Raw genomic sequence first — 20574 nt, forward strand, 5'->3', positions numbered from 1 at the left:
CAACATCTAGAAATGTTTAACAAGACTCTAAAATTTCACAGAAGGGTTAAAAACAGATTATAATAACTTGCGCAGTAATGAGTAAACTCAGCAAATAATTATGAAGACGTTATCTGAATGCAACAGGTAGAAACAGAGATGGAAAATGAAAAACAGAAAAGGAACGAGGAGATCAGGAGGCTGGAGTGAGAAGGTCCAACTCACGTCTGACCAAGAATTCAGAGGGAATTTCAGGGAAGAAGGCAGGAAAGGGACTGATCACAGACGTAACTCAAGGTTTCTCAGGTTTTAAAAACAAGAGTGTGGGGACACCTGGGTGGTGTAATCATTTGAGTGTGTGACTTGGCTTTGGCTCAGGGTCCTGGGATCGAGACCCGCCTCAGGCTCCACCCTCAGCATGGAGCCGGCTTCAGGCTGTCTCTCTCTCTCCCTCTGCCCTCCCCCCTCTGCGTGGGTGTGCTCGCGCTCTCTCTCTCTCTCTCAAGTAAATATATAAATCTTTAAAAACAAAAGTGTGAATTCTAGGACTCAGAATTCTTTAAAATAATTCCTCAGGAAGAATTTTTCAAGGGAAAATAGATTCATACACACCCACACATTCTGAAGTAAATTTTCAAAACACCAAAGAAAGGGAAAGATCTAAAAAGCCCCCAGAATTTGTAACATTGAGCTGAAGGAAGAATTGTCTATCCAGGGAAACCATTTATCTCACGCTGAGTATAATAAAGATATTGTGATCAAGACAAAGTGAGAAGGTTTACCACCAAGAGACCTTTACTTTTAAAGAAACTCAGAAAAGACGCACCTTAAGAAGAAAAAGCAGCGTCAGAAAGACGCCCAGAATGACAAGAAGAAAGGAGATTTTTTTTTGTTCTTAATAAAAACATAAGCAAATCTAAGCAAACAAGGAGTACACATGCAAAAATAAGATATCTAACTGGTGAGGCTAAACTAAACCAAGACAGAACCTGAAATTCAAGACAAGAAGATCACATTAGCCAGGTGCGTTCTAGGCCTTGTATTTTCAGAGAGAGGCTAGGATACCAATCACCTTTAGGATTGTTTGGTTAAGTGTACAAGTGTTTTGTTTTGTTTTTAATGTCAAGAGAATCCACTAAAAAATTAGAAATCCTCCTGAAGGGGGTGACTCAAGAGGAGTTGGGCGGGTAATGAACTGGGGGGGGGGGGGGGGAGGGTAAGTACTGACGTTGATAGCAGCACCTAGCGGTGAAAACGATCAGTTGCGATGTCTCCTTCCTACCTGAGAAGGAATTTTTAAAATAAAAGTTGACCGTTTTTCCTAAACCTTCATTGCACTTTTTTTTTTTTAAAGACTTTATTTATTTATTCAACAGAGATAGAGACAGCCAGCGAGAGAGGGAACACAAGCAGGGGGAGTGGGAGAGGAAGAAGCAGGCTCATAGGAGAAGAGCCTGATGTGGGGCTCGATACCAGATCGCTGGGATCACGCCCTGAGCCGAAGGCAGACGCTTAACCGCTGTGCCACCCAGGCGCCCCTTTCTTTTTTTTTTTTTTTTTTTGAACAGTTCTTTGGATCGGAGGCTCCGGGGCCACCTTTGTTCGGTTTGAGACAATGCGGCCTCTACCCCATTCCCTGCAGCGTATCTGAAGAGACTGTGCCCTTTGCAAGGGCAAGAAATGGTAAAGGAACGCTCGCTCTGCAGGAAAGCAGTCCCCTTCCCGTCGTTTCATAGCTCTGGCTCCTTTGGAGATGCTTTTCCGGGAAGTGTACCCAACTCCCCCGTGCGCCGGTAGCTAAGGGAGCAGAGGGAGGGGCAGGGAAATTGCCTGGTGCCTCCCAGACAGAGCAAGGACAGACATCACCCACGTCACTACGTCCTCTGGATCGCTGGACGGAGAGCTGAGCCAAGGAAGTCCTAACCCCCGTCCCCTCCCTCCGGTGCTTTCTGCCGCAGGCACTGAGGCCCCGCCCTTCGCCCCTCTTCCCTGCCCCAGCCCCGAGGGGGCACAGTTCCTTCCAGCCCCTCCCAGTCCAGCAGTTCCGGTCTGCGCCGGAGGGGGGCGCCGAGCTCCTCCAGTGCAGCTTTAGAAATGAACAGCACCGGGTCTTGAACCCCAAATGTGAGGCCCTTTCCAGGTTATGGAATCTGGAATCTGGTCCTGATGTTAAAGGACCCCGTATCCAATGGGGAAATGGGGAGTTGACAAAAGCAGGGATGAGAAGGGTGTCTGGGTGGCTCAGGAGATTGAGCCTCTGGCTCTTGATCTCAGCTCCGGTCCTGACCTTGAGTTCAAGCCCCGGATACGGCTGGGAAACAAACTAAAGCAGTGATTAGAAAATAAAACCGTTTCCTGTGTATGCTCTGGTTTTAAATCCTTCAGTAAATATAAGCTGGCTTGGGGTTACTTGCCTGACCCCGTGTCAGGGTCCTGAAGTTGTCTCCATCTGTATACACGGTTTCACCGCCAAGATGGAGCCGTGCAGATAGACCAAGAACTGTGGGTTTTTCTAAGTAAACAAAAGCAAGGGGAGAAGGGTTTGACATCTGATTTCCTACAGAAAAGGAAAAGATTCAGAAACTTCCAGGGTTAGTCACGGGGTGAGGGGAAAGGGGTCAGAGAGAGGGAGCGTCACCTTCCTTCAGGGACTTAGCAACTTCACGGGTTGGGGGAGAAGTTGCCAGACTCCGACATTAAAAGACCATTTCATGCAACAACGTCCAAAAAGAACGAAACAAACAAACAAAAAAAAACCCCAAAAACCACAGAGTTGACACTTGTTTACCAGTATGAAAAATGAAAAACACTTCTAGTGATCTGGCCATAAATGGACTGGTTTAGAAACACTGATGCACAGAAATTAATAGCATCTAACGAGTTCATACAAAGAAATTAGAACAAAATGATGAAATTCGAGGGGCCTCGTTTCATATCGGATACGCCCAGCAAGCCACCCAGGTGTGATTATCTGTCCCCACGCTTCCGCAAACGTGCTCAGCACAGGAAGCACCACCTTGCGCATGTTGTGAAAAAGCAAATTTTGATTCAGCGGGTCTGGGCTGGGGCAGAGCGTGCATCTCTAGCCCGCTTTCCGGGGTTTCCGAGGTTGCCCAAGCCACAGGCCAGGGCATCTGGGGCGGATTCTCACTTGAGGCAGCAAGAATATAGGCTCCCGTCGATCACCCGATAGAACTAGCTCCCCCTCCATTGTGGTGCCCTACACCAGGGGCTGGCAAACTTTTTCTGGAAAAGGCCTGGTAGTAGAGATTTGGGGCTTTGCGGGCCATTCGTCTGCCCTTGAAGCATAGACAATGTGTGAACAAATGGGTGTGATTGTGTTGCAATAAAACTTTATTTATAGAAGTATTTGACAGACTGGATTTGACCCTCAGGGTGAAATTTGCCAACCCCTGTCCAATACTCTGAACTTATTTCTGGGTCATCTCTGTGGCTTTTTCTTATGCAAGCTTGTTTACAAACCTCTATCTAAGGACTAGGCAGTGAGGGGGCCCTGGGGAGACAGACAAAGGCCCTCCATTCTGAACCCCACGCGCAGGGCCACGCCTCACGTATTTTTGCGGCTCTGCCCGTTCAGCACAGCGCACAGAGGCAGCGCTGTGCGGTGGGTGAAGGTGGGGGCTCTGAGGCAGTCTGCCTGGATTCGAAGACTCGTTCTTCCCCTGTGGTCTGCCAGGGAGGCATAAATCCTACCTCAGAGAGATTTCATAAAGCCACATGGAAACACAAAGCTGCCAAGTATGTTGGAATCAGAAAAAAAGCCAGAATAACCATCACTTGTTAATTCTAGACTGTAACCTGCTTTCTTACCCTTCAGAAATGCTTACATCTATATATGCATACTATGTATTTATAGATGTATAAAGAAAATGAAAAAGTTTTTTTAAATTCCTCATATCATTTAAAAAGAAAGTGAAGAATAATAGGGGTGTGTGAGAGAATGTGTGTGTGTGTGTGTGTGTGGAGAGAAAGAACTAACTCTGATTAAGGTAGAAAGGGAAGGGGGAGGAAGGGAAGGGGGGAAGGGGGAAGGGAGGGAGGGAGGAAGGGAGGAGAGAAGGGAGGGAGGGAGGGAGGGGTAGAGGAGGGAGAGAGGGAGGGAAGAAAAAGTCCGGTTCCATGCCTCACATAGTTCTATAAATCCCCCAGAAAATTATAGCCACATCTTAGATACTTAAAGACAATCTCAACAGGTAAAAAGATTCTAAGTATATGAGAGCTATTTTCACTTTACTTTGAACAGAAGGAAATCATAAAAAAGAAGTTTGCCACTTGGGATATAGAGTGGAATATAATTAAATTTAGTCTTATTGGGACCTTGTTTCCATGTCGCAAACTGGCCCTCATTTAAATCCATACATATCAGCACAGAGAAAGGCATTTTCACAGCACACCATGTGCGGAAGCAAGAGAGAGCACATCTTTTCTGGGCAAAATTATTTTTCTTGTTGTTTCTGTTTTATTGGCAGTGGAGAAAAGGCAACAACCCCTGTTCCTTGAATTGAGGCCACTGGAGTGGGAACCATGGGAAGAGGAGGAGGCGGGGACAGTGGCCAAAGGAGAGGCAAGGGTGAAGGGCAGGGCAGAGGGGCAGGGCAGTGAAGGGCCCTGGGGAGGGGACACCCTCCTCTCCGGAGGCCCTGGGCTACTCTGGCTGAGGGTATGCGGAGGCCCAGGCAGGGGCAGGCTCTGCAGCGGCTCACAGGATGATGCTAGCCGTGGTCTTCTCCTTGGAGGGTGAGGGAGGCACCGAATTGTCCCCCAGTAGCTTTTTCTCTGACCCTTCCTCATTCTGAAAAAAAAAAAAAACAGGAGAAATCAGTAATTGTTGGAGAAAAGATGGGGCCTAGTTAACTTCCTAGAACTTGAAATGAGGTAAAAGAAAGAAGGAGGGGAAGGAAAAGGTACAGAGGAGGGGGAGCTACCCAGAGATCTGGGACAGAAAGGCACAAAGGAGGGTCTGAAGAGGCAGAGGGTAGAAGCTAACCCGTGCGCGCTCCCCAGGCAGCAAGGACCGAGCTGAGTGCTGGAAAGAAGCTGAGCAACGCTCCTGGCCCCGATGTTCCTCCCTGATCCCAGAGCTTCACCAAACAGACCCGTTCTTTCCCCTGTGCCTCCCCGACAGCTCACCAGCGGCCGGGAGCTCCGGCCACACAAGCTGCGAAGACCCAGGATCAGGGAAGCTAAGGATACGATGACCTGCAGGACACAGACAGCCAGGAGCAGAGCACGGATGCTGAGGAACACGTTCTGGAGACGAAGGAGGCAAAAAGACACAGTCAGGAGTCTGCTCCTCTGATTCTGCTCTTACCACCACCTTAGCAACCCGACCAGGTATCAGACTCTGTCCAACTGACTACTTCCCACCGAAGCACATTGCATTTTGCCGCTATGGGGCAGCCATAGCTTCCACCCCAGTTGCTTGTCTGCGATGTGACCTTACCACACCCTGTGAAGAGCTGGGTCTATTTCTCCACCCCTAGAATCTGGAACAGCCTGTAACTGTTATGGACAACAAAATACAGTGGAGGTGATACTGTGCCAGTAGCTTCCATTTCCCACCTCCTGAAATAGTCACAGTCAGATACTTCTTTTTGGAACCTAGTTGCATGCCACAAGCAGCCCAAACCAGGTGGAGAAGCCATTGTAGGTTCTCTGGCTGACAGCCTCAGCTGAGCTCCCAGCCATGTGGGCGCCATCTTGGAGATCCAACCCGATCAAGCTCTCAGATGGCTTCACCCCCCACTGATGTCTGACTGCAACTGCATGAGAAAACCCAAGTGAACACTGCCTATCTGAACCCAGCCAGAATGTGAGAAATAATCACAAATGATAGTCTTAGGCCACAGCGTGTTGGGTGTTGTGTGACACAGCAATAGGTAACTAGGGCGGGGCACACCAGAAACGATAGAAGGGTGTTCCGTGATATTCTCTCTTAAATGTCTGCTCTTTGCTCCTCATCCCCTTTGATTCAGGAATTCTGATGCGGTGAGGGTCTGAGAAACGTCTCCAGCTTAAGTTAAAACCTCCCGAACCGCAGACCTAGGATGAGGTCCACACTCCAAGAGCCTACATCTCTGCCTGCCAGTGCCCCAGCTCCTCGGGAACAGACAGTTGTGGCGGGTCCCTGGAACACTGGACTCTGTTCTCACCATCAGCATTTGCATGTAGGTTCTGCACCTATCCTCCTCCCACCGTGATGTGCGACTCCTTTGCCATGTCTCTTTGTACCCAGTGGTCATGGTGACATTTTCTGTGGCATCACACACGGAATCAATGTAAAAGAAGCCATCACTTTGCACGGTTAAGCTATTCACACAGAGGACAACAGCAGCCACGGCCACGGCAACACCGGCCAGCGTGAGCAGACCTGACGCACAGCCCTAGAAAGGAGAAGGGCAGGGCAACAGATCCTCTTTATTGAGAGCCACGAGGTCCTGGCCCCAAACCTGTCTCTTCTTTGTCACTTCCCGTCCCAGGAAACCCTCCCCACCCCTCCAGGAAAGATCCCAGGACATTAGGAACCAAAAGGAAGAAGACAGAAAAATAGAAGAGAAAAACAGAATAGGAGGGGGCAGAGGACCCCAAGACTCACTGAGAGTTTGCCCCGGTGCTTCTCATGGACAATGGCCCCAGCTCCTGCTACAATAGCCTGAAGAGAGAAGAGGCCAGAAAAGGTCTCCAGTTCACTCTCCCGAAGTGACACCCCACCCATTCCCATCACATCCGATTTGAAGCACGATCCAAGGGACTGGCAAAGACAAACCATATGGACAGGACTCCATCACAGCTGCTCAGCCTTCCCAGCCTGGCCTTAAGAAGGAAAGTGCAGAGTGACAGGGACTGGCTCACCCCTTAAGGCTGCTTCCTCATGGTGAAGGGCATTCAGATCCGGGTCTTTGGTTTCTTCACCAAATCCCTGCCCAGATCCAAAGGAACTCTCTCCTTGCCCATAACCACTTGCCTGCCACCAAGCTTTACAGCCCCTTCCTTACTCACCACAGACCCTGCCCAGAAGGCGCAGCCTGAAGCACGCAGCTCTGTCCAGGGCCCAAAGTAGAGCAACACTCCAAGAGCACAGCTCGCAGCCCCTAGCAGTATCTGGGTCACCTGCAAGACAGGGTGAAAAGCCAACTCCCTTCCCATGAGCCCACATGCCCCAGGAGAGACCACCCAGCTCCTACCTAGCTGGCTTTCCTCTCCTTTCCCTGTCTTGACCTCTCCGCAGCTCTGATTCTGGAAGGTTCTGTCCCCTTCATATCCATGAAGCAGCATGTTGTGGCTCTCCCCCATCCCTCAGACATGGCAGGCTTTTTGTCATTACTTTTTCCTCAGTACCATTCTTTGTCATCCCACTGGATGATTCCCACTTTTTTCTCCCCATTCCTCCTTAGGAACCCCACCATCTTGCCCAGGATGGGCTGAAAGGACCCCTTTCAAGAAAGGAGTGTGTTAGCTGACAACCTTCAGTGGTCAGCAGCTTCAGAGTCCCTTCACCTTCCAAGCCACAGGCACACTCTTTGGGGATGGCCACCCAGCCACTGGCGAAGCAAGGCGGTGGGTACGACGGCCATTTCCACCCAACATGGCTCTCCGATAAAGTGGTCGTCCTTGCTCCCGAGCTCCCCACGGGGCTGGCAGAGACCTCGTCAGGCCTGCATTATGATCTGGCCGCTCCCCTTGCCCAATCTCGCTCCCTCCTTTCTCATTCATAGGCATGACACTCCAACAAACCTTTTGCACGTTTAACTCTGAGTCACATCTGCTTCCGGGAGAACCCAACTATCACTGCCTCTTGGCCGTCACCACCCGCTCATCCCACCAGCACCTCAGATCTGTCACATCCAAGTTCCACACCTCACCTGCATTCCCACTGTCTAACCTCTCCTGCCTTCGAGGGCCTCGGGCTCCTGGTCTCCAATATGCCAAACCTCAACACGTTCTTGGATTCCTGTTCTCCCTTGTACCCCAAGCCCACTCACTCGCAAGTCATGGAGATGTCATCCACAGACGACGGAGACTCCTCTCTTTCCTTGGCATTTCTGCTGGGCCCAGGCATGTGCAGACCCTCCACCCTTATTCCCTGGACACCTCCTGGCTGGGAGGCAGATTCATAAAAAGCCCAGGTTCCTGTTGGGAAACCCCCCGCAGCCTTCCCACTACTGAAGCTGATTCAGGACATCTTCCCACCTTGTTAGTCAAGGCTCTCAGCAATAGGGCCCTGGGCTGCATTTCCAGTCTGATCTGCCCTGAGTCCCACTCTCTTTCCTCTGAAAGAATTTGCCCAAAGCTTTCTGGCTTCTTCACCCTTGGTCCTGCCGTTCTCTTGACCTGGAATTCCTTTCCTTCCATCCTTCACCCTTGTCTACACACACTCTTCCTCCATGTGAGGTCTGGCTCAGATGCCAACTGCTGCAGGTGGATCCCCAAGGATGTCACCTGCTCTACCTTTCATTCTAGGCATGCGTGTAGTGGTGTGATCCCTTCTGATGGATACTGAGCACTTTTAGGTTATAGCCTAAGGACTCTCTCTCTCTCTCTCTCTCTCTCTAGTCTTCCCTGAAGTCTTCCCTTGCATCTGCAGAACCTCGGCCCACATGGGTTCCATGAAACTCAGCTAAGAGCCACCTCTCCCCCACCTCTGGCTGAAACCACCCCCACTGTACCAAAGAAGACGCCCATCATTCTTTTCTATCTAAATGTGTGGGGGAACCTGCCGAAACTTTCTTTTCCCACAAAAGATGGGATACAAATAGTATGTTCTCATGAGGAGTCAACACACTTTTTCATCCTGTTGAAGGACAGTTACCATCCTCTGCAGCACCTGCTCCTCTTACCCCCAACGCAAGCTGCCCATAGCTCATCCTGGCCTCGGAAGGGCCGGTGTCCCGAGGGTGAGAAAAGAGCTCCTTCAGGGAAGCCCCAGCTTTTAACAATTGTGCCAATGCTGATTCCTGGTGGATGTGGATGTTGATGTGGCTGGGCTGGGACAGCGTCGAGGCCACATTGACTCCATTCACGGTCACCATGTTTTGGGTCATCCTGTCTGCTGGGAAGAAGACGTACAAAAGTGAGGTCTGGGAACCAGCTAAGATAAAAAAAAAGGAATATGTTGCATGAGTGAAGGGAGAGAAAACAGTCCCTTGTCAAGATCCAAGGGGTCTTCCCAGAGCAGGTAGCAGGATCACAGTGGTCTTAATCTGGGCTGCAAATACAAATCGCCTCTGGAACTCTTCACCACATATATTCTTGGGCCCCTCCCCAGAATGGTCTGACACAGTTTATCTGGGTCTTGCGTTGGGTGAGGAAAGGAATCCTTTCCTTTATATATATATATCATATATATATATATATATATATATATGATATATATATAATATTTCCACATGGTTAAAAAATTCAAAAGATACAAAAGGGTATACTTTTAAAACCCTCCCTCCTATCTTTCTCTCCCAGCCACCTAGTTGCCTTCTAGTTAGAAACTAATATCATTTTTTATGTATCCTACAATGACATTTTTTGCATAGAAAGGCATATAAAAAATATTCTCCTCCCCCTTTTCCTACAAATGGCAGGATACTACATAAACTGTCTGCACAATGATTTGTTCACCAAACTGTGTTTCGAAGATCATCATACATTAGTCCATAAAACGCTTTCTCGCTCATTTGTCCGGCTGCAGAGTGTTCCATTGTCTGAATGCATCATGACTGTTTTCAGCAGGCTCCTATTTCTTTTAAGATATTATTTATTTATTTGAGAGGAGAGTGAGAGAGCATAAGCAGGGGGAGTGACAGAGGAAGAGGGAGAAGCAGGCTCCCTGTGGAGCAGGGAGCCCAATGCAGGGCTCCATCCCAGCCCCCTGGGACCATGACCTGAGCCAAAGGCAGACTCTTAACCCACTGAGCCACCCAGCGGCCCCTTGGTCAGCTCCTATTGATAGACATCAATTTCCTCTTGCAAACCATGGGGAACTGGCAGGTCAGTGGGAATATGCATGTGTCATTTCAACAGATATTGCCCTATGTGGGGCTACCCCATGCCATTCACAAGCAGGAGCAAGGTCAAAGAGTGTCTGTTGCCCCTCTCCATGGCCTGCAGGAGATGTCAGCAAATTTTTTAATCTTTTCCAAACGTTTATCAGGAAAATCACATCCCATTAGATTTTAATCAGTTTTATGCAGCAAAATGCCCGCTTTTCAGTGGTATCTCAGCGAGGTTACAATCAAGACAGAGAACATTTCTAGGTTACAAAAGGTTCCCTAATGTTCTCTTCCCAATTAACCCCTCGACCCCTGGCCCAAGGCAACCACTGATCTGCTCGTTGTGACTATTCCAGTAGAGTTTGAATCCACAGTTCTCTTATTATTTCAGATGTTTAAGACCCCTTTTCCCCTTCTTTTGTGAGCTCTCTGTTCAGACCCAAGTCCTTCTTGTTTTACTGGTTTGTTTTGTACAGGGTCTTGGGTATTTGAAAAATTATCATCTGTGACCTGATTTCCAAGTATTTCTTTACAATTTGTGATTTATATTTTGATTAAATCAACCAGTTTCCATCTTTATTCTGATTTCTGGGTCTTCTGTCATACTTAAAAAGGACTTTCCCACATCCAGATTATAAAATAATTCTTCCCTGTTTTCTTCTAAGTGGTGTTATGCTTTCAGTTTTCACATTTAAAGGTTGATCCATCTGGGATTTATCTTGTAAATTGGAAGGTACACATCCAAGTTGTTCTGGGGTTTCTTTCCCCAGATGGTTAACTTCTGAAGGGTATGCTCTGTGTGAGGAATATATTATCTTTCTCCTACTGATTTAAAATGTTCTCCTGAGCAAAAACAACATTATCCTAGGAATTCAGATCTATTCTAATCTTTATATTCTGTCCATTGGTGAGTCTGATGAGTCAGGCACCATTGCCACGATTTTAATGATGAGTACAGAGTTTAATAATTGAGCTCTTCCATGATCCCCCTCATGTTATTTTTTTCTTTCATCGCCTTTTTTGCTGGGTTACTTCTCCATATGCACTTTGGAATCAACTTGCCCAGCCCCAAAAGCAATCCTCCGTAGTAATTCTAATGGGCATCCTACTTCGGCATCACTGATGGAAATCACAACAGTATTAATAACGATTCTAAACATCACCAAGATGGCGACCCTAAAGTCTTCCCTTGTATTCTATGTCCTTTGAGGAGCAGTGTCATTCTTGTGCCTACCTGGTCTCCTTGGAGGTATAAAGGACAGGTGTTGGACAATTCTGCAGACGTACAAATAGGTTCAGACTTGTTCACAGACACACACAAGGAAGTCCAGCCCGGATTCCAGCCAGATCTCCCCCTTGGGTCCCAGGAGCCAGCACCATGGGGCAGGCTTGAACATGCCTTGGGCTCCAGCTTCCTCTGAGCCCCTGGGTACCACCACTTCCCCCACCACACTCCAACCCCAGCTCAGCTCAGCCCCTTGCTCTACTTCTGGACCAGGCCAGTCCCATAAGGACTCTCCTCCCACGTCCCCCTGACTCCAGGGTGTGCAGCTCGTCCCTGCTCCCCTGGCCGCTCTCTCAGCCCCGCTCTTCCCAGTGCTCCTGGAGTTGGGGGGAGAGGAGCAGAGAAGACCTGTGCTACATCCTGGGCCCTCCAACTTCCGGCTTCACTCTGAAGGACCTCTCACCACCAAACTGCCTGAGCTTCAGCCACCCTACCAGGAATAAAGGAGGGGTGAGGCCTGGTGAGGCTGCTGCAGCCAGACACATCCCCCTCCCCCTCCCCAAGTCACACCCTGTCTAGGGCATCCCTCTGCACCCCTAGCAAGTCCTATGGGAACTGGGAATGGGAAGAGAGCAGCATCCTGTGAGATAGGATGGGGGCTTTGGGGACCAGCCTTGGAGAGACTCCTCAAGAGAGCAAGGTCCTATGGTGAGAGTCTCCTGGGAAGGGGTCACCTGGCCTGTGAGGGTGAGTGCCCTGCTCACCTGCTGTCCTCTGGGAGTCTCAGCAGAGCAGCGCTGGGAGGGTCAGGCCTCAGCTGAAGATCAGTAGTTGGGAAAGAGAAGAGCTGAAGGAAGGGGTGGAGGGAGGAGGGTCTGACCTTCAGCTTTGCAACTTCCCAGAAAACAGCTGGGACAAAGGGGCCCCTCTAGGGGGATTCCGTCTTGAGTAGATAACCAGGATGGTGAGAAAGGCAGAGTGCACACACACACACACACACACACACACACACACTCCTACCGACTCTCACAACACAGATGGAGCCCACACTCCCAGCACCCACAGACCTGTGTTCAGAAAGCACCTGCCCAAGTGGTCATGGGGGAGAGGACAGCTTCCCAGGGGTTTCCCAGGGCTCATCAGCTTCATGGGCTCCCAGGCCACCCACCCCGTATCCACACTCCAGGCGAGAGCCCAGAGATGGGCTGGCAGCTGGAAACCCCCCACACAGGGGCCCCTCTGCCAGGCTACCTCAGCAAGCCCCTCCTCCACCCTGCCCTTCTGGTGCTTCACCAACCTCCTTCTCCACCGGCTGGATTCCCACTCCAGCTCAGCCCAGCCTGGCACACCCAGCCCCAGGGGCCCTAAGGAGAGCAGGTGAGGCGGGGGGGACAGCCAGGCAGCCCTTTCCCAGGACCCCTCCCCACTGGATTTCGGTCTCCAAAGCCTGGCCCAGAGCTTGCTGGGGATGGGGGAAGGGAGGGACCAACCACCAGCAGAGAATGGACTCCGGGAAGGTGGCAGGAGCGGGGGCCCGGTGTGTTCCCGTTTGATGCCAAGTCAGTCTTGCCTTGACCTCCACCTTCGCCTGCAACTCCTTCCTTCATTGTTGGGTGGGGACAGCAGCTTGAACAGGTCAGGTGGAGCAGAGGGACTGTTGGTGGAGAGGGGGGTATTCAGGGGCTGAGGGGTGTCCCCAGGCCCGTCTGTGGAGTAGCTACAGCTGCTGGAGCTCGCAGGCAGTGGGGCCTGGGGCTCTGCCCCGTAGCCCGAGGGCTCAGGGTGCAGGTTGTGATGGCAGGCTGGCGAAAGAGGGTGGAGAGCTGAGGATTACGGGCCACTGCTTGGTCCAGACCCTGCCGCCGTGGGAGGATGAGGGGACCACAGATGTTGGGTGAAGGGGGAGGTTCCAGCAGGCTCAGTGGTCCCCACAGCACCAGCAGAGTCAGGCTGTCCTGACACGACACCCTCAAGAAAGGGCCAGGGATATTGCTCTGTGACCAGGGACCTCCACCAGTCCCAATGGACAATGGGATCTTTGAACACGTCCTGCCAACTCTTCCTTGCTGACCCTCTCTTCCTCTCTCCCAGACAGATGTCTGCAGGCATGGGGACAGTAGACAGTGGTGCGGTGGCCCCTGGGACCCCGCAGCCCACCCGCATCGACGTGCATATCCACCAGGAGTCATCTCTGGCCACACTCCTGATACGTGGGTGCTCCCTGCTTCGGTCCCTCACCCCTGGCTCCACCTCCCAGACCTGGGGCAGGAGACGGCTGCTGGTGGCCTCCTGGGTGAGTAGGGGCCCGGAGGGGCTCCTAGGCCCCCCGTGTCAGGAAAAGAAGACCCTCCTTTTGCTGTGCACCCTCCTGGCCAGCCTCTCTGAACTGGAAGCACAGCCAGTTTTATCTTCTTATTAGAAATCCAGGTCTCCTCTGCTCCATTTCTGACTTCTTTACGCACTTACTGGCCTTCTCAATAAAAGCTGAAAGAAGGTGGGCTTGAGGCTAAAAGGGTGCAGGGAGCCATGGCCGTTTAAAGTCTTAGGCAGTGGAGCCCTGAGCCACCCTCTCCCCAGCCAGACCCAGCATGGGCTGGCTCGCCCTCCTCCTTCCCCCCTCCCTCTTTCTCTTTCACGTGGTTCCCGCTGGTGACACCTGGAATGGCAGGGCCACAAAGCTGCCTGAGACGTGGGGGCAGAGAGCGGCTCCCGGGCCCAGGAATCTGGGAGCCCGCTCCTTAGGCTTTTCTGCTTCCTGCAGGTGCTGCAGATCGTGCTGGGGGTGTTGAGTGGGGTTCTGGGAGGCTTCCTCTACATCTTCTACTACGGCGGCTTGCGTGACTCAGAAGCTGCCATCTGGACAGGGGCTGTGGTGAGTCGGGCAGCAGGAGGGTGGGCGGGCCAAGAAGGGGCAGAGTCGCCTCCTGTCAGAGGTCATAGACCATCACGACCGCCATCACCATCATTACCACGATGCTGTAAAATGCCAGCAGTCGAAAAGTCCCGAAGTTATCGAGGCCGATTCCCTGTTTCTACAGATGAGGAAACAGCCGAGGGAAGCGGTGGTCTGATCAAAGTCCCCTGGCCGCTGTCGTGGTTTCCCGCCAGCCTGGCCCCCTCCCTCCATGTTCAGCAGCAAACACCAACCAAAGACCTAGGACCCAGCTCATTTCCAGACACTTGCCCTGAGATGGGGGGGCAGAACATACTAGAGAGCGTGTACTCTACAAGATAAGGTCAACTCCTGGTCATGTCCCATAGCCCTCTGCGGGTCCTGCACACGGTGGGAAGCCAGTGGGTGACACGGAAGGACAGCGGGGAATGTCCACGGATGGGTGTGTGCAATCTGCAGTAGGGGCTCGGGGGCAGGTCGTGGTAGCCCTGAGGGGCCCTGCGAATATTTACTGCTAGAAGATCCAAAAGTAACCAACCCTAGGACTAGTTACAGCATCGCCAGCAGGATCTGAATCCATCTGTCCCCCGGGGTGCACCAGACTTCCTGTTTCGTCAGCCCAGGTGACAGGGTCGCTGGGCCCTGCCGGGACAGGTGCCTGGACCAGAGGCCACACACAGACCCATCCTGCTGAGAGCTTCTCCAACAGCCTCGGGCTTTCATGCCTCCATCTGGAACATGCATAAAGCACCATTGCTTTAAAAGGAAGGTTTTGGAGAAGGGAAGGAGGGCTCTTCAATGTCACTAAAACAGAGGGTCCTGCCAGCTCAAGAGTGTGACCCAGGCCTAACTACAGACAACAAAACTTAGCTCAAAACCTCAGGTCCACGTGGAGTGTTCCAAGGAAGGACCGGCCAATGGTTGGCTCTGTCCGTGGGGCTTACAGAGGGAAACAGAGGCAGGCAGCTGGAGGGCTTGCGTCTCCTGTGCTAGCCCCGGTCCTGCTTCCATCTCTCCCCAGGCTGTGCTGGCTGGAGCTGTCGCCTTCATTAACGAGAAACGGGGTGGCATCTACTGGGTGAGTTTGGGGAAAGGCATGGGTGCGACGCCGGGTCCAGAAGCTGGAGGCCACCCCGGCCAAGCCTCCTTCCCGGAGACCACCCGTCTCTCCCTGGCCAGGCTCCTGGAAAGACTGAGTCTCCAAGGTCTCACTCTGCCTCCTCTCCTCACCAGGCCTTGCTGAGGACCCTGCTCTCCTTGGCAGCTTTCTCCACGGCCGTTGCCGCCATCGTCATTGGGGCTCTTAATTTCCATAAGTACAACGATTATATTAGCGACTATATCTGTCATGTCTCCTCGAGGTCCTGGTCCTGGGCCACCAGGCCCCCTAGCACTCGAAGTCCGGAAGAAGCCAGAAGGCTGGACCTGTGCCTCTCCTACCTGAGTATGCTGAAGGTAAGCTGGGCAGGGGCGGTGTGCAGAGGAAAGGGCGCAGCAGGTGCTGTGGAGGGAGGGTCAGGATGGTAGACAAGAGTAAAGCCGTGTCCGGGCACCTGGGTGGCTCAGTCGTTAAGCGTCTGCCTTCAGCTCAGGGCGTGATCCCAGCGTTCTGGGATCGAGCCCCACATCGGACTCCTCCACTATGAGCCTGCTTCTTCCTCTCCCACTCCCCCTGCTTGTGTTCCCTCTCTCGCTGGCTGTCTCTCTGTCTGTCAAATAAATAAATAAAATCTTAAAAGAAAAAAAAAAGAGTAAGGCCGTGTCACCTGTTCTGCACCCAGCTAGACTATTGTCACCACAGCTGTGCCACTGAACAGACTAGAAGCAATGCCTGTGATGGGGGGTGTTCCAGACTCGTGGGAAACACAAACCCTGAAATGATCATCAATGAACCAACGTTGCAAGGGTGCAAAGTGCTGCAGGGGGATTAGAGGCGAGTTCTCCCTGGATCCTCTCCGGCCTCGGGACTGCCAGGGGTGCCGAATCATAGCCCAAGCCCATCACTGTTCGGATGAGGACACTGAGGCCTGATGAGAGGGCTTTCTGGCTGCTCTCCGCATGCTAGACTCGTTAACACCCCTGCCGTCATGCAGGGCTCCTTCCTCAGCCCTTCCAGAAGCTACGGATGTGAGGATGAAGGGGGAGAGAGATGCCCTGTGTTGGAAATGAGGGCGAGCACAGAGCAGCTGGTGCGGTCACTCTGGTGCCAACAGCTTTGGTCCTCTGTCCCCAGGCCCTGTTCATAAGCGTTCAGGTCATGCTGTTGGGGGTCTGGGTTCTGCTGCTTCTGGCATCTCTCGTCCCCCTGGGTCTGTACTGCCAGAGAAGGTCCCAAAGTAAGAAGGTAAGTCCCTAAAGTGTGTGTCTGTGTGTTTGGGTGGTAGGGGGTCCAGAGGAGCAGAGATGGAGAAAGCTTGGCTTGGGAGGCAAAAGGACTCTTACAGTGAGTCCCAAGGGGCATCGTGCCTGTCTTTCTACCCCAGTGGGGGCCCAGCCCAGAGAGCCCCTGTCCCTGACCAAGTGGCCCCCAGGACAAAGACCTCAGGAAGCCAGGAAAGTCCGTATCCATGCTGGGATGCTGGGGCTCTTGGCGTCAGGTACCATGAGGCTAGTGCTGGATCTGGTTGGCTCCAGAACGAAGCTGCCCTGGAGGAAGGAATTTGCACCTCCTCTCCCCACACTATCTTGCCCATCTGCCTCCCTTAGGAAACAGACCAGAAGAAACTGCTGGAAGTGACTGAAATCTAGCTCTGCTTCTCCTGAGTGCTCATGCCTGGACTCTCTCTGGACTGGGTGTCCCTGCCTCTGGCTCCTGGGAGAAGGACCAGGCTGGGGAAAAGTTATCCTTCCCTCTCCACCCCGCACCGCACCTGCCACACCCATGGTCACGGCCCTTTCCACCAATCATCACACCACCCGTGCCCATTTCTGGCTCACTTTCACCACCCTGCCCTGCTTCACGGCCCCTCATGAGCAGTGATAACAATAAACTATCCTGTTGCTTTTCCCAGCTTCTTGCTTAGTTATTCCAGGGAATTTCTCTTGGCTGGGCAAGGCAGAGGAGGACGAGCCAATGCAAACCTACGATGCTCTCCATCTCCCAACCTCCCGTCTGGGTCTGGAGTTGCTGCCCTTGAAAGTAAACTCTCTTGGACGCTGGTTCTGGAACTGGCGGTCCAAATGCCTGTGCACAAAGGGTGAAGGGAACAGGGACTCTGAGCCCATCTCCTTACAATTCAGATTTAAGAGAGTGAACCCTGGGCAAACCGAGAACTGGATTTTTTATTTTTTTTTGGCTGTTTGGAAATAGTAAGAGGTAGATAACATAACGCAAAGATGCAGTCACTTTGGAAATCATTTTGTTGAAGACGGACGATGACATAGAAACCCTGAATTTGTCCCATGAAAAAGTACCCACAACTGCCAGACACGCCACGAATCATGTATGTTTAAGTTCATGGCTAACTTGAATAGGCCCCCGGAAGTAGGAGCATGAATTCAGAGTGCTGAGTGTTGAAATTAGACCCGCCTGTTTGGGGGTCTCGCAAGCATGCACACACTCAGTGCTCCACGGCAGGATCCCTAGGACTCCGCACAGGGTTGTACCCATGGCTAAGTTTTAGCCACAGCAGTAGCCACAAGGGACAAAGGCGTATCAGGTGGACTCTGGAGGAATCTGGGTTCAGGTGTCCTACGTCCTCCCACCACTGAGGCCACACAGTAACACTGTTCAAAGGTGGGGGAAAGACGGTAAAGTTTCCCCAAACTGAGAAGGCACTTTGAGACCGGAAAACAAAGAGGCCACTCCATAGAGTTGACACAGTTGTATTCAGCCTTACGTACTGATGGAGGGTCCACGGCAGCAGCACGGTTACTCTGCACAAAGTTCAGACCTTAGTCCACAGATTTTGTACAGTGACCACACATGAAGAAGGGCACTGTCGTGAGATCAAAGGGTTCACGTGCACATCAGACAGTGTGCATGCTCTTGATTGACAGCAACCTTTTATTTAGACCTTGTGGCTCTCCCATGCATCAGGAAAGGGAAAGACCATGTTATCGCTAACAGACTGAGAAGGTGCTAAAACAAGCCTCCTGTCACCCCGACCTTGGCCAGCATTTCTAATCTAGCAAACATGAACAAGATGGGGGACCAAGGAAGAAGCCAGTATTGTCAGCACTCCTACAAACACATATGCAGTGTTTCTGCTCAGGGAAGCCCACTGAAGACTCAGAGCCCAGGGTTTTTACTGGAGGCTGGTCGCATAGGCACTTTCTCCACCTGCACAACTACCACAGATTCTCAGAAGAAAAGCAGGTGTCCACCTGAAATCACATTGTTTGTAAGTCTAGGCAAGCAGATTTGGTGCAATTCAGCCCTGTAAGCACACAAAGCAACCGTATCAGCATAGGAACATTCCAAAAGCCAAATTCTGAGAAGGCAGCCAAGAGCCAGCCCTCCAAGTAGGGCCTGGTAAAGAGCAGCCTCTGTGTTAATGCTTTCCTGCTCACTGTTCTAGAGGCATCTGTCGAACTCCATAACCCAAAACTGCACTTAATAACCATGCTGAAGCCTGCCAACAGATCCAAGAACCACTTAAATCAGGAGGTCAAAGGGAAGAACCCTGTAGATAAATCTGCAATTTCAGGGAACAATTGGAAAAAAAAAATCCACCCTATCTAAGGATGTAATGAGCAAACTCTTGGTGAAAGAAGTGACATGAAAAGCCATGAATGCAAGTTGATTCTAACATAGACTTGTGTATGGAACTCCTATTACTTAGGTGACCTGAGACCCTGAGAAAAGAATTTAAAGTCTTTAAGATGGTAGTGACCCTAGACACCTGTCAGAAACCAAAATTCTGTCAGGAGAAATTCACTTACACCACAGACCTCCAATAATTTCTTAAAACACTGTTTCAGGGGCGCCTGGGTAGCACAGCGGTTAAGCGTCTGCCTTCAGCTCAGGGCGTGATCCCGGCGATCTGGGATCGAGCCCCACATCGGGCTCTTCTGCTATGAGCCTGCTTCTTCCTCTCCCACTCCCCCTGCTTGTGTTCCCTCTCTCGCTGGCTGTCTCTATCTCTGTCGAATAAATAAATAAAATCTTTAAAAAAAAAACAAAACACTGTTTCACACAGAAAGAAAGAAAGAAAGAAAGAAAGAAAGAAAGAAAGAAAGAAAAACAAAACTGAAATTCAACATAAATTACAAACAACAAATCAGGAGCACAAATCCTTTAGTCATTGCTCTTTTTTATATGATATAAAATTAGCATGTTCAGTATGTTTAAAGAAATTTTAAAAAGCAATTAAAGTATTAGCAAAAATAAGAGCTTAGCAAAAAATTATCAGACAGATGTTTTAATCCCAAAGAGAACCTCAAGAAATGAAAATTATAGTAATTAAAATAAAACCCCCAGTAAACAGATTAGACACAGCTGCAGAGAGAAATACTAAACAGGAAGATAGGTCTGAAGGAGTTGTCTGAAATGTAGTTCAGACAGAAAACAGAGATGGGAAATAACTATTTAAGAGGCACTTTGAGTTGAGGTATAGATGGAATTCCAAAAGGAAGAAATAGAGTAATAGAAAAGGAATATCAGACATAACGGCTGAGGGATTTTCTGAATTAATAAAACACAAGAATTCTTAGAGAGAAGAAGGAAAACAAAAACAAAAAAGGATAAATAAAAAGAAATCCTCATCTTAACACATCAGAGTAAGGGACGCCTGTGTGGTTCAGTCGGTTAAGCGTCCAACTCTTGCTTCAGCTCAGGTCATGATCTCAGGGCTGTGATCTTAGGGTCACGATTTCAGGGTTGTGATCTCAGGGTCATGAGATCAAGCCCCATGTGGAGCTCCGTGCTCAGCACAGAGTCAGCTTGAGATTCTCTCCCTCTCCCTCTGCCCCTCCTCCTGCTGACTCTCTCTCTCAAATAAAATATATAAATAAAATCTTTAAACACATCAAGGGAGTAAAATTTCAGACCACAAGAGAATGTATTAAAAGCAGTCCGTGGCAGTATTATATCACATCCCTCCTGGCAAAGAATGAGTAGATTACAGGTGTATGAGGTCCTTGTGTTGTTTGGAAAAGAACTAAAGATGTTAATTATATTTAGCATGTGTCAGCTCATTCATTTATGTGTTCATTCACCTAACACCTAAATTTAAGTGTTTCTGTAATTTAATAGTAATTACTAAAAGAACAGGAAAAAATCATAAAACTTTTAATTTCAGTTTGGAGAAAAATATAGAAAGAGAAAAAATTCAATTACTGCAAAATAAAAACAGAGAAAAGATTAAGAGAAACATTTTAAAAAGCAAAACAGGGGCACCTGGATGGCTCAGTTGGCTAACTGTCTGACTCTTGATCTCAGCTCAGGTCTTGATGTCAGGGTCATGAGTTCAAGCTCTGCACTGGGCTCCAAACTGGGAATGGAGCCTACTTAAAAAAAAAAAAAAGGCAAA

The 20574-nt window shown here is 50.4% G+C and overlaps 2 protein-coding genes across 4 annotated transcripts; one reads left to right on the forward strand and one right to left on the reverse strand.

Annotated features, from left to right (window-relative positions):
- Window positions 1-4436: 4436 nt before the first annotated feature.
- On the reverse strand, window positions 4437-12093 carry TMEM176B (transmembrane protein 176B). 2 transcript variants are annotated; one of them, XM_026479147.4, is made up of 7 exons: window positions 11973-12093; window positions 8838-9046; window positions 7000-7110; window positions 6596-6652; window positions 6153-6383; window positions 5131-5250; window positions 4437-4792 (listed from the first exon to the last, which is right to left on the reverse strand). In XM_026479147.4, the coding sequence occupies exons 2-7, from the start codon at window positions 9039-9041 to the stop codon at window positions 4700-4702; spliced, it is 816 nt and encodes a 271-aa protein (XP_026334932.2). In that variant the 5' UTR covers window positions 9042-9046; window positions 11973-12093; the 3' UTR covers window positions 4437-4699. The 2 variants fall into 2 exon arrangements, with proteins under 2 accessions (XP_026334932.2, XP_026334933.2); XM_026479148.4 differs by having other exon boundaries at window positions 8838-9049; window positions 11973-12080.
- Window positions 12094-12479: 386 nt separating this feature from the next.
- Window positions 12480-17111, forward strand: TMEM176A (transmembrane protein 176A). Of its 2 annotated transcripts, none has more exons than XM_026479149.4 (7): window positions 12480-12585; window positions 13300-13501; window positions 13970-14080; window positions 15123-15179; window positions 15335-15556; window positions 16335-16445; window positions 16808-17111. In XM_026479149.4, the coding sequence occupies exons 2-7, from the start codon at window positions 13304-13306 to the stop codon at window positions 16847-16849; spliced, it is 741 nt and encodes a 246-aa protein (XP_026334934.1). In that variant the 5' UTR covers window positions 12480-12585; window positions 13300-13303; the 3' UTR covers window positions 16850-17111. The 2 variants fall into 2 exon arrangements, with proteins under 2 accessions (XP_026334934.1, XP_026334935.1); XM_026479150.4 differs by having other exon boundaries at window positions 13304-13501.
- The last annotated feature ends 3463 nt before the right edge of the window (window positions 17112-20574 follow it).

The sequence above is a fragment of the Ursus arctos genome, unplaced genomic scaffold (assembly GCF_023065955.2).
Source record: "Ursus arctos isolate Adak ecotype North America unplaced genomic scaffold, UrsArc2.0 scaffold_3, whole genome shotgun sequence".
Lineage (NCBI taxonomy): Eukaryota > Metazoa > Chordata > Mammalia > Carnivora > Ursidae > Ursus > Ursus arctos.

Coding starts and splice junctions, on each gene's coding strand:
- TMEM176B (XM_026479147.4), bottom strand. CDS start 9,041: ATGACCCAAAACATGGTGACCGTGAATGGAGTCAATGTGGCCTCGACG. Junction 6,384..6,595: donor AGCACCGGGGCAAACTCTCA/GTGAGTCTTGGG, acceptor TCTCCTTTCTAG/GGCTGTGCGTCAGGTCTGCT. Junction 4,793..5,130: donor GCCGGAGCTCCCGGCCGCTG/GTGAGCTGTCGG, acceptor TTTTTTTTTCAG/AATGAGGAAGGGTCAGAGAA.
- TMEM176A (XM_026479149.4), top strand. CDS start 13,304: ATGTCTGCAGGCATGGGGACAGTAGACAGTGGTGCGGTGGCCCCTGGG. Junction 15,557..16,334: donor CCTACCTGAGTATGCTGAAG/GTAAGCTGGGCA, acceptor CTCTGTCCCCAG/GCCCTGTTCATAAGCGTTCA. Junction 16,446..16,807: donor GAAGGTCCCAAAGTAAGAAG/GTAAGTCCCTAA, acceptor TGCCTCCCTTAG/GAAACAGACCAGAAGAAACT.